This window comes from Buceros rhinoceros, unplaced genomic scaffold (assembly GCF_000710305.1).
Source record: "Buceros rhinoceros silvestris isolate BGI_N320 unplaced genomic scaffold, ASM71030v1 scaffold12859, whole genome shotgun sequence".
Taxonomy (NCBI): domain Eukaryota; kingdom Metazoa; phylum Chordata; class Aves; order Bucerotiformes; family Bucerotidae; genus Buceros; species Buceros rhinoceros.
The window spans coordinates 42288-55122 of record NW_010432410.1 but is presented as its reverse complement, the minus strand read 5'-3'; the positions used below and the strand labels follow the sequence as shown (position 1 = coordinate 55122).

The 12835-nt window shown below is 38.8% G+C and overlaps 1 protein-coding gene across 1 annotated transcript in view; it reads right to left on the bottom strand.

The window, feature by feature from the left end:
• The window catches only part of LOC104500171 (UDP-glucose:glycoprotein glucosyltransferase 2-like), a gene marked incomplete at both ends in the record, with an annotated part of 60867 nt that overhangs the window by 7242 nt on the left and 40790 nt on the right, over window positions 1–12835 (bottom strand). Inside the window, 6 exons of the mRNA XM_010143776.1 lie at window positions 3506–3600; window positions 5407–5505; window positions 5585–5708; window positions 6146–6310; window positions 7728–7859; window positions 9994–10129. Of these exons, the coding sequence (XP_010142078.1) occupies window positions 3506–3600; window positions 5407–5505; window positions 5585–5708; window positions 6146–6310; window positions 7728–7859; window positions 9994–10129 (751 nt within the window). The remainder of the gene's footprint in view (window positions 1–3505; window positions 3601–5406; window positions 5506–5584; window positions 5709–6145; window positions 6311–7727; window positions 7860–9993; window positions 10130–12835) is intronic.

The following is a 12835-nucleotide window of genomic DNA, read 5'->3' as shown; positions in this document are numbered from 1 at the left end:
AACATTTCACTTGCTATGAAATCAGTGATGCCACTTAAATTTTACTAATGATTCCAAGGTAGGATCAAACAGCATTGCTAACTGAAGAGAAGGTAAATGGGCTCTACTGAAAAAAGAATACAAAAATAAGCAATAAAACCACTGGTATTCAACATATTTAAATAGCAAACTTTAAATTGAAAACGTGTACTTCAAACTGCTCCTGAGAAGCATGCTTTCACTGGAAAGAAGTCAGGGAGGATCCTTGGCTGCATTAGGAGACAAATGGCATCATTACATGGTAAGAAAGCTAATTGCCTCCCCAGAAAGAAAGTCAGCAAACAATCTCAGAAGGACCATGTCCTGGTTTGAGTCAGAACAGAAATACTTCTATTCAGGGATTTTACTTTCCAGCTCAGTCTCTCCTAACTAACTGCACTGTCTGAAGTTAACGGCACATTTTTGCAGACAGTGTCTGCTTCTGGCAGTGATAACGCTCCATGTTTCCAGTCACTGCCAGGGACTGGTGAGCAGAAAGGCTCTGGCTTACACTTGCCCCTGTGCAGACCAAGGTCACTGCTCAATCCCGTGTGCCACGGTGGGGGTGCAGTGAGTGAGAGGCTGCACCTTCGGGGAGGAGCGGACAGGACAGGTGACCCTACACTGACCAGCAAGGTGTTCCAGCCCATAGACATCATATTCAGTATAAAGCTGGGGGATCACAAGGGTCAAGCTCTCTTGCTCTCTTCAATGGCCGGCATCTGAGGAGGACTCTGTCCGTTCTGCCTTCAATCCCAATCCAGTTCCAGAATCCAGCTCCTGAATCCAGTTCCCATCTACTGCTGAGTCCAGCCTGGGCCTTCCCCAGTGCCTGCCCACAGCACCAGTGGTGATGGTGTCCTATTTGCCATCAGGGCAGTTGGGTTTGGTATTGTATATAATTGTATATATTTAATTTTATTATCATTAAAGCAGGTTTAGTTTTCTTTTCCAATCTATAAGTCTCTCTCCCTCATCCCTTTTCTCTTTTTCCTCTTTGGGAAAGGGGAGACGGGGGGGTATAACAGAGAGCATCTGTCATTCGTCTAGTGGTTGGCCCAGCCCTAATCTGTGACACAAGCCTATCAAGGGAAGTTCTTACTCTCCTCTATTCAGTACTTGTAAGGCTGTATTTGTAAGAAGCTTTATGAAAAAAAAAAAAAAGCCCCCTGCCTCCAATTTTGTGCCCCCCATCCCCGGCACCAATCAGCGCCTGTGCAAATAAGCCTGTTTAAGGAGAGAAAACACCTTTCGTTTCCATCATGTACTCTTTTGTTTTAGAGGGGGTAGGGCAGAAAGGAGAACCATCATGCAGTTACTGAGGTAACGAGGAGACGTTTTCAGAATACAGGCCAGTACAGTGAGTTTTCCTTTGGTCTGCGGCAAGTTGACTGAAACTAACCCTCATAGGAGCACTGGCAGGAGAAGCAGACAGACTGCAGAGAGCCCAGCAGATAAATGGATGGACAGGCTGCAGAGAGCCCAGCAGAGCAGAGATGTGGGACTCCTGAAAAATGCGGTGACTTTGAGGAGATTTGGCATTGGTTCGTCTTGGCGCTGGGAGAGTCGACCCCAGCAACAGACACCCATGTGGACCAGCGGTGTTCATGCCAGACTGCCTCCTGTGGGAGGCATGCCACATGGCCAAAAGAACCTGTGAGGCACGTGTTCCATGAAAGAAGCAGCTGGAACAGCCTGGAAAGACTTAAGACCGACTAGACTCCCGCTCTTGCCCATCTGGTGCTCCCCCTGACCCCCAGCACAGAGTGTAGAGACAGAGGTAGTAAAGCTGAGCACAGGAAAAAAAGAGAGGTGGGGGGAAGATAATTTCAGATCTTGTTCTCTTTCTGCCCTACTTTAATTCAATTGATGATTTGGTTGTGGCTTTGCTGTTCTGAATTAAATCGATTGTTTCCCCTAGTCCAGTCTGTCTTTTGCCAGTGACTGTAAGTGGTGAGTGAGCCTTCCCTTGTCCCCTGCCTTGACCTGTAAGTACTTGTATTTTCTCCTCCTGGAGAAAATAAAATGACTGCATGGCTTTAGTTGCTAGCCAGGTCTAAACCACAACAGAAGGTTGAACTAAATGACCTCCAGAGGTCTCTTCCAGCTAAGTCATCACTAGGTTATTCATATGAAGAAAAATGGTATTTGAAAACTACTAATCTATATATATTGTGCTGGAGTAGTTAAAAGTGAGTTCCCCTCAGCCACTTTGACCTCCCAGTTTCTTGCATGCTTTTCTTCAAATGCTGACAGCAAGTCATGTGCAAAAGGTGTCTGTGCCAATTCTGCACCTATCAGGAATTCTAAGAGACCCTGACTCGACAGACAAAAGGGACTGGAAAGGAGTACAGAATTTCCACACAAATCAATTGGCTTTTAAAAAATACTGTGTTTGTCTTTTTGTCACGAAATTGCTAGACCAACCAGTACATGAGGTTTATCTAAATCCAGTCTATGAATTAGACTGAAGATAACCAATTAAACTGCTGTTTCATAGATGATCCAACAAACATTATTCAGAACCACTTTTTCTCACGATTTTCCTAGATACTCCTTACTAACCCATAAGGACTTGCCCAGACAGCTCTCGCTTCCTAGCTGGGAGCTACAGCATATTTTCCTTGCTGAAGGGGAGGAAAAAATGAAACTACAGAGGGAATACACCTGTCAAGCTTGGGTCACAGATCTAGCAGTCAGATATACGACATGTTTTTCCGTGACAAGGACTTGTACTGCATATTCCTCTTCACAGTATTTTAAGCCTCTTTTTAAGCCGCAACGTGGTATCACACACTCCCTGCAACATACCATTTCCCGTAATTCCCTTAGGGTGTTTGCTGTTTCATCCTTGATTAGTAAATCTAGATGTTTTCCCAATTTCAGTCTAATTACTCTTTTAATCTACCCAGAACTGAGGTTTTTTAGTCATTTATATTCATGTGACATTTACTTGTATAATTTAAATCCTATTATTAATAGTGAAGAACTTAAAAATAAGCAAACTCATACATGGGAATGGTCCTCCTAGCATATTAAAATACCAAAAAAATTTAACAAAGCAGCATACGAACAGTCTGTGGAAAAACGGTCACTTCATGACCACAACTATGCCACACAATACAGGAAAACAATGGGTGATGGTTCACAACAACAGGCATTATCCTGACTTCCCCATCCCAGGTAACATACTAGGTTACCTCATGGGAGAAAGTCTGTAATTAGGAAGAAATTCACCCTTTTAAAGCACACCGTCACAGTTTGTCTCCTGCATCAGGAGTCCGTGAACCAAATGGTCATTTGCAGGCCTTTAAGATGCCAGTGCTGCAGGAGAGTAGAGCAAAATGAAGGCACAGTCTCATGAGCTTGCACCTGACTCACAAAAAAAAAAGTTAGTTTTATTCAAGAGTATAATTTTTGAACATGCACAATGTTTTTAAGAACACATTCATAATAATTATTTTAATATAAACTGCTAGATGCTCACCAGGTGTTTCAAGGCATTAGAAAGCAATCGTCTCCCAGTGGGCTTATCGAAATCAGCAATAATCCAGATAGTAACAGCATATAATGCATCTTCATCTGAAAATTAAAGATAATCTGCTTTATATTCTGGAGAATCTTCTCACAAGTCATGAAAAATTAATTCTGTGTAAGATTTTGAAGTTTATGCATATGTTTGACTTCAACAGTAAGACTAATCTTTGTCACATAAGAATCTTTTGCTCTCTGAATTGAAATAAAATTCTTAGGCAGTAATTTATCATGTTAATATGAAAGAGGCACTAAACTAGCCACTCTATTGCTGCACCACTGCAACAAGATGGCCCCAAATAATAAGCGAGCTTCACTTAACAAGACTTCCTTCAGCAAATGCGAACTTTTGATGGAGACTGGTCATAAAACCAGAAATCAAAAGAATCGAGTAGTTACAAGAGTGCACGAGTTAGGCCATTCTCTTCCCCTGGCAGCAAGAGGAGAGCCCTTCAGCTTACAGCAGGACAAAACTTGGCATTTCTGACACGAACAGGAACATAATATAGAACCAAATATAGTCCAAAGAAAGTAAACTACTGTATAGGTGTATATTCAGAAAATTTTCCCTTTTCCTGGTCTCAAGCCTCCTGTTCTTTATTCTTCATAGAATGGCAATGGCATCTGAAAAATTCTGCAAAATAATCTGTAGAAGAGTATCAGTCTACTCAGGTCTGTCATATATCCCCTAAAAGGTAAATACATACAGATGGGAGTTTTACAGGGTTCTGGTGACATTCTAGGAAGAGGTTACTATTAAGTGTTGCTGTGGTGTTAGAGAAACAGACTGGGGACAGAGACTTGAAATGTAGATTCCAGCTTAAAGGTTATGGGTTTTGCAGAACAGATCTGAAACAGAAATGAGCCTACAGATGGAAAGCCAGTCATCGTTTGACAACTAGCTGGGATGTCCCTGTGCTTGTAGACAGAGAACCAAACAGAATCAACTAATTTTAATCTAAAGAAATGTAAGTATAAGGCATTTCTTCCTGACAATGCAGTAAGTAAAAACTATGCTAATACTGCATAAAAATTACTGAAAGAACACTTTAACAGGATCATTCTGTCCCTTGATGCACTGATGTAAAATCACTGTCCGCTCCTAGAAGTTAACAAGGTACAAACTATTGCAAAATTCCATGCAGTATTATGCCCCCACTGTTATAATTTCTTCTGAGGGAAAGCACTTGCATATGCAATAAGAATATTTTACATCAAAAATAGTTCAACTGTACAAAAAGTGTGAGTTTCAGCAACACAAAATATATAAGTGAGTGATAATCCATTAGAGTATGTATATTTTTTTATTTTCTACAGAAATACAAAGCTTCAGGTATCTAAAGTAAACTATCTAGAGGAAAAATAAAGATATACTGCATGCTAATAAACAAGAAATAAAATCAATTATTCCTTAAATTGTAGAAATACTTAATTTTGATAAAAGCTATTAGAAAGACTATACATTTTTCACTTCATAATAGTGCAACTAAAAGTCACTTGAAAACTGAAGATACTCTAACATCCTCAAGTAAAACCATAGTATTAAGAAAATTGAGTCTGTTTTCGAAGCTGCAAAAGTCTTGCAAAGCTTTTTAACTCCATGTCCCTAAACCAAAAAATAACTAACTGTGACATCTGTTCCATTTCAAAACTACAAAACCTAAACTATCCTATGAATTATAATTTATGTTTATAAAATTAAGATATTTAATTTTAGGCTCCTGAAAGAAGATATCGGGATACTGGAAAGCGTACTTATTAATATGTGTTCCTTGGGATATTTTACTGGCAAATTTCAACAATTCGTAATACGCATATATACATATATATAACCTACGTAGAAAATGAATATACCTTTTTTTGTTAAATACTTCATGCTGTCTGAAATGACAGCACTTTTATCTTGAGAGTCCAAAAAGGAGAACGTAGAGAAGTCTTCCACATCAAATGGAACTGCAAAATGGAAATCCCAACAAGTTAGAATAAAAAAAATGAAAATCATAACAGAAGTCAAATCTGAGAAAAGAGTTACCAGATGTTGGTCTGAAATGTATGTATTTTCTTTCTGCTCCAAGAATAGTGGGGTTTATACGGGAAACTACATTGTGCTGATCCATAAGAAAATCTATTGCATTCATATTATCGTTTAACACACCCTGTAGTAAGAGAGAAAAAAAAATGAAATCTGTACTCTTGTAGTTTCAAGAAAAACAAAGGCTAAGTGTTTGCACAATCTTTCAGCTGAGCTTAAAGCTTCTAGATTCACCAAGCTATGGACAATGTCAAGTCAAAAATGTATAAATACTATACACAGTATTTCAAAATATCACATATTTTTCAATGGACAACTGAAGTACATTCTCAAGTTTCTGGTTGAAAAATTCCATATAATTACTATATGCTTAGCTGATCCTTTAGTCTAAATACATGGTTTCAAAACAGCGAATGACGATTAGTGTAACAATGCAATTTTATTTATAATATTATTATTTTCAAGCCATCTCATTATAAAAAAAATTAATATAGAAACATGACTTGAGCAATTCACTGCCAAATATTTCATCTTGCATTTATTCAGAAATGTTAAACATACCATGAACACTGCCCTCTGGAAGAACCCGGTAGCATCAATAATCCTCTGAAGAATAACTGTCTCTAACTCTGCAGCATCCATCTCTTCTCTGTTAAAGGGCACGCCATTAAACAGAGCTTGAGGCAACGGACCCAGGCCAGTCTTTTTATAAAAGGTTGCTCCTGCCTGATCATATCAGAAATATCACAGGATTAAAGACCGTGGCTGACTGTAGCAAAAAATGAAACTAATATCAAGAGACAACGAACTCTAATCTCCAAGCACTATTCACTGTCACACCTTCTCAGAGTAGCAGGGACAAACCAGGAAATGTTTGGAAACCAAACAGGACACAAGGGACTCATTTCTCAAATAGAATGAGAAAAGAAATTATAGGTCTATATATGTATTTTAAACTTCTGCTTTATCACCTTGCTAAGAATTTATTTTGCCTAACTTTTAACAGAAGATATTAAGTACATAACATTGGAGAAGGACCTTAAGACAGTCACAGTTTCAGGTGGATCGACCTAGACCTTTTCTGCAAAGAAAAAACCTCCAACAAATTGCAAAAGGATTTTACATTTGGAAGCCAAGCCTTATTTGATAAGAAAGCAGAATGAGCTAATTTTTTCCACAAAAAAATTCAGTGAGGTAGATAAATAGAAATAAAAATGTATTGCAACTCCCCCTTCCTATTCTGTGTCCTTTCATGTTTTCTTTAAGCATCGCTTTCTGGATGGCTACAAACTCTATGGTAGTATTTATGCATCCATCTTTCTCTCAGCCTAATATCTCCTCCCTGATGTTCACCTCAGTCTCCTTGTCCCCATTTGTACAGGGGGCTTCCTCCTGGTGGCTGTCTGTCTGTTTTTCTTCCTTTAATATTCTCTGTGGGAAGCCTTCCCCACTTTAATTTATCCATCTGCTTCCAGGGCAGATTCAAACTGCCCTTCTATACAAAGCCTCCATACGACTCAGTGAGGAAGAAGCAGTGTAAGGGGACCACCACCTTTTCTTCTGGCTGCCCAGATGCACCTTTTTAAAGGAACATAATATATGTGACGTATTACAACTTTTGAAAGGAAATAAATAAAATGGATGTTGTGTCAGAAACACAAGATTGTACAGATAGTATGGCTGAAGACATACGAAAGAAAACAGATTTTTATATATATATTAGCAGAAAATTGTCTACATAATCAATTACAGATAAAAATATGTCTTCTCTATAGCCTTTAAATCTAAATCCATAGTTGTTTTTCCCAAAGGAAAGTATAACCAGAAAGCACAATTAAAGGAAACAATGATTCACCTAGAAGACAGGCTTCAGCTCCTGACCCAGAAGACACAGGTGAACAGTTTCTGCAGTGTGAGACCCTCCTGACATACCTACTACAAAAAACCCTGGTGCTCCTGAATGCAGCAGGCAATAGCAAATTTTAATAGAAAATAATTTCCACTAAGGACTGAATGATGACTGAAGAAAAATTTGACTAAAAGATACTATATTTACTTGCTTTAACATTTAGCAATCTTTCAGCTTAGCAAATGCAGTAAATTGTGTACTGCAATATTTCTTACAACTTTGCTCTCAATGTACCTTCCTTCCTTCATCGTATTCAGAATGAACATCTAATATCCTCTGAACATCAGCGTGTGGGTATTCACTTCTAAGAGCATCTTTCACGTGATTTACTGTTAGAACATTTCCATCTTTCAGTTCATGGTATATCTGTAAAAATTATAACAGAAAGGAAAAAAAGTAGTAACTTGTCAATCATGATTTAATAAAATTAATAAAAGCAAACAAATATATTTTTACAGTGCTTTAGTAAATACTGGTTATTACTTGTATATTGCTTTTATTGCTATATTGCAGTTTTTATATTGCTTTCATTATCACCATCACACACAGGCGCAGTTTTTCAGAGAACTGTTCTGATCAATCTATTATTATACCTTTAATCTAAATCTGAAGTAGCAAAGGAAATACCACTTATGTGAGCTGAATCAGAGAATCACAGAATCATTTTGGTTGGAAGAGACCTTTAAGATATTAAAGTCCAACTGTACACCCTGCGCTGACATGTTATCACTAAACCATATCCCTCAGCACCACATCTACATGTCAGGGATGGTGACTCCACCACCTTCCTCCACTCCTTGCCACCTTCCTGGGCAGCGTGTTCCAGTGCTTTCAGGGGAAAAAACAATTCCTAATGCGTAGCCTAAATCTCCCCTGGCCCAACTTGTGGCGATTCCCTCTCATCCTATCAATTGTTACTTGGGAGAAAAGACTGACCCCCACCTCACTACAACCTCCTTTCAAGTAGTTGTAGAGAGCGATGAGGTCACCCCTAAGTCTCCTTTTCTCTAGACTAAACAACTCCAGTTCCCTCAGCTGCTCCTCAGAAGACTTGTCCTCTAAATCCTTCACCAGCTCCAGTGCTCTTCTCTGGACATACTTCAGCACCTCAATGTCCTTCTTGAAGTGAGTGGTCCAGAACTGGACACAGTATTCAAGGTGTGGCCTCACCAGTGCCAAGTACAGGGGGACAATCACTGCCCTGCTCCTGCTGGCTGGTACATGGTTTCTGGTACAAGCCAGGATGCTGTTGGCCTTCTTGGCCACCTGGGCGCACTGCTGGCTCATATTCAGCCGCTGTTGACCAGCACCCCCAGGTCCTTTTCTGCTGGGCAGCTTTCCAGCCACTCCTCCCCAGGCCTGTAGCACTGCCACGGGTTGTTGTGGCACAAGTGCAGGACCCGGCACTTGGCCTTGTTGGCCTTGAACCATCGGTCCAGCCTGTCCACATGCCTCTGTAGAACCTCCCTACCTTCAAGAAGATCAATTCATCCAAATGTGAAAGGTTATTTCTCTCCACTGAATAGAGAAGGAATCTAAATTCTTACTATAAACTACCTTAAAATAGATAGTTAAGTGAATCTATATGGGATGAATCCAAGCCTGAATTAGTGGTACTTTTTCCTACAGTGATATTTTTTCCTTACCAATATTACTTGATTTCATAGTGTAAGATTTTATTACTTTCAAACATACAAAAGAAATTTGAAGTAAAAATTTTTCAATCCATTTCTTTTCAAATGAGGAACAATATATTTCTCTCTATAGCTCTGAATATCTCAAACCTGTATTTTATTGATTCTGTTTTTGTTGACTTTTAATTATATCTGGCATCTTCTCCTTTCTATATGATGAAACAAATTAAATAGAGGTACACAGCATTTTAAAAAGCACACTGTAAACTCATATTTTGTCATCTGAACATGGATAATAGTCACACATGCATGTCCGCTCCTAACACTTGTGAATTTCTATTTCTCTTCCAAGATACTCCTAGTTACTTCAATTCCTTTCATCTTAAATTCTCGGAGTTTGTCCATGACATCAGTTTCTAGGCACTGAACAGAATAACAGAAAAGAAAGTGTTAGGTATTAATACCGTATTTTATAATACGGTTTTGCCTGTAGTCTTCACATACACTGCTCACTTCCTTCCATTCATCTCTCATTTCTGAAATTCTTGTCTTTACATGAACCTGCATTCTCTCACTCAGATCACCATTCATTACATAATGAATGTTTTTTTTTTTCACCCATGAACAGCTCAAGCATGACCAAAACCCACCTTATCTTACTGTACCTAGGTAAAATAGCAAGTTGGTTTCCAGAGGAGGAAAGTATATCTGCAAATCACTCCACGGCATATTAATGCTATACATGATTTTAACACTACTTCCATGTAAAGTAAATGATGTTGTCACAAGGTAGCAAAATCCTTAACTATACAGAACAGTAGTGAGTCTAAAAAAGAAAAAAGGTGACTTCTTATGAAAGAACTAACATTAATTATTGAGGTAAATGCTTGGGAGGTGTCAGATTCCTCTGCAATGTAGTTAAAAGTTCTCCAAAGAGCTATTCCAGCATCTTCATTTCCATCAATTTCTTCTTTTGTACTTAAAATGAAAACAAATCCGATTCTATAAACAAAAAGAGATCATACGTTTTAAAACAAAATCACTTTCACACTCATTCTTATACCTACATAGAAGAACAAGACGAGAATCTGTCCAGCATGGAGGGATGAAAACACCTGTACCTAAGTGATGTTGTCATGACTGTATGTGGTTAGACTGAGGACACCAGCTATGCAGTTTTCATGAGATCTCCAGGATTATGCTTAGATTACCAACTATATACTGATTTTGGATATGCCTTTTCTACCATTTAAAGCTGACAGTAATTAAGATTTCTGGAAGTCATTAGGATTTACTCACAGCCCTTTCTCTCACCGTCTTAATGGCTTGAGACTTGTTTTAGTCTGTCTTATTTTTTCCTGAAATGGGTGTCCGGAGTAGCTGCATGTAGACATGTAGCATGCTGTGGTCTTGATGATCTGTCATCCATACATGTCATCCTTAATAGCTCTTCTCTTGCCCTCTTGCCTTTTTCACACCCTGGGGCTCCCCTCCCTTCCCATTGCTGTTCATTTACTATTCACACCAGTTTTAAACACATGTACTATAATCTCCTATGTTTCCATTGAATGAAAAAAGGCCCTAGAAATGAGGTTTGAGAAGAAAAAAGGTCCATAAAACTCCTAGTGGAGGTGGTATTTTGATTCTGTTTTAATGAAGAAAAAAAAATCCTAATCTGAATTGACCAGGCCATACTATCTTTATAGCATAAAGTGTAACAGACATTTGGTGTTCTACAATAGCAGGGGAAATTCAAAGCTAGCAGCCACTTGTTTGTTTATATAAAACATTTTGATTAAATTAAGCATTATCATTTGCACACATAACTCATGACAGTGTCACTGACAAGTCTGGGGCTTTCTGGAGCATGTGCCAAAATCCAGGATACTGAATATCCTGTTTGTTCAGGGAACAAAGGCTTTAAGCAATGAGATAAACCAGTCAAACAGACTGCAAACAGTGGCACAATGACTAAAGCACAAAGTCCTTCACAGACTGAAGACCCACGGGAGATAAAACAGAAGATTTTTGAAGTTATATTCCCTGTTGATAACACATAAGGATCCTTCTGGTCTCTACTACGCTACTTGAAAGGACTTCCCATCATTAGTCAGTTCTACATCTTAGCTGGTATAGAAAAAGGAGAAGAAAGATCCTTCTGTTGAGTCTCAAGTGACAGAGCATGTGTACATCCATAGTTAGAACATACAGATTCCCAAGAGAAGAAATATATGCTGATTCATGAACACATTAAGAGATGAAGACTAGGAAGGTGGATTCTGCCAGTCACCTGGAGTGAGTGCAAAGCCATCAGAACCCTTCTAATGATTTCCAAGCTTTCCATTGTCTGATATCAATGAATTTTTTTAGAACCATAAATACCATTCCCTCCACCCCATGCACTTCACCATTAAGCCTGGCTGTATAATGGGAGAGAGGAAGGGGAGGAAGATGGCCAAACCCAAATATTTTTTATAAATCAGAAATGGAGACTTTATGCAAGTGTTTTGCTGTTGCAGCACTCCAGGGATCAGCTTCATGCAGTTTTCCAGAACACATCCCTGAATCATTCTGACTACTGACAGCTAACGCTACTCCTACTAGGTCTGCTGCGAAAACCTCTACCATTAGCTGTCACTTCTCCCAAGACAAACCCAACAGTGCATAAAAAAGCTGCTCCATGAAATATTCCTAAGGAAGCAGCTATTCAACTTTGTTCTACTCTACACTTACTTTTTAACAAACCTACACGTAGGGATATCTCTGGCTGCCAAACTGCAACCAAAACCACTTAACGATGTGCTAACTGGCTTACACCATCACAACCATCTATGACATACAGCTGTACAAGCTGCTACCTATTCCTGACTACACGTATGACAGCCCTGGATAATGTTTTTCTATACGCAGCAGTCGGTTGAAATATCGAGAATTATGCCAACTGTCAAAAAGAGACAAAAAAAAGACAGAAAAAGGGAATAACAACCTTTCTAAAGACATATCACAGAGACTCAAAGCTGGCTTCTGCTATACAATACGCCGTGCATCTTGCAAATACTTCCACAAAGCTTACAGCTCCATGACAGCTACTACAAGAACATGAGACCTATTGATCCCATGATACATGAGAGCTACTACAACAGCACGACAATCCACAATGCCAAGCCCATGTTTCAGAAAAGCTTCATATTTACAAGTGATAACTCAAGGAGTTAGTTTATGAAGTCAGTTTTTTATTTGGATAGCCACTTCACATTTTAAAACTATTAAAATGAAATCTGCCATATTAGTATAAAACTGTTTAGATAGATGTTCCGGACATAATCAGGTGTGTGTCCAAAGGACAGAGTGAAGAAAGAAATATAGCAAATTTTCTAACAGGATATGAATAATAATTAATGCATAAAAAGATGCACCATGTTCTATGATTAATTGCTTCTCCCATTTTTTACTTCTGTCATTATTGTAAATAACTTTTCCTGAAGTCTTATGTCATCTTGGTGCTATATTAACATCCAGCAAAGCAAAATATTATACAGCAGTACAGAACCCATGGCTTGTCCACTTCTTGCACAATACTGTGTATATGGCTGTGGCTCATCTCAGAGAATTTACGTTAAAACCAAGAGAGTTCAGAGAAGGAGAACTCAGAAAACAAAAAACCCATTTGGCACAGCTTCCAGGAAAGGAATAACTAGTAACCTAGGG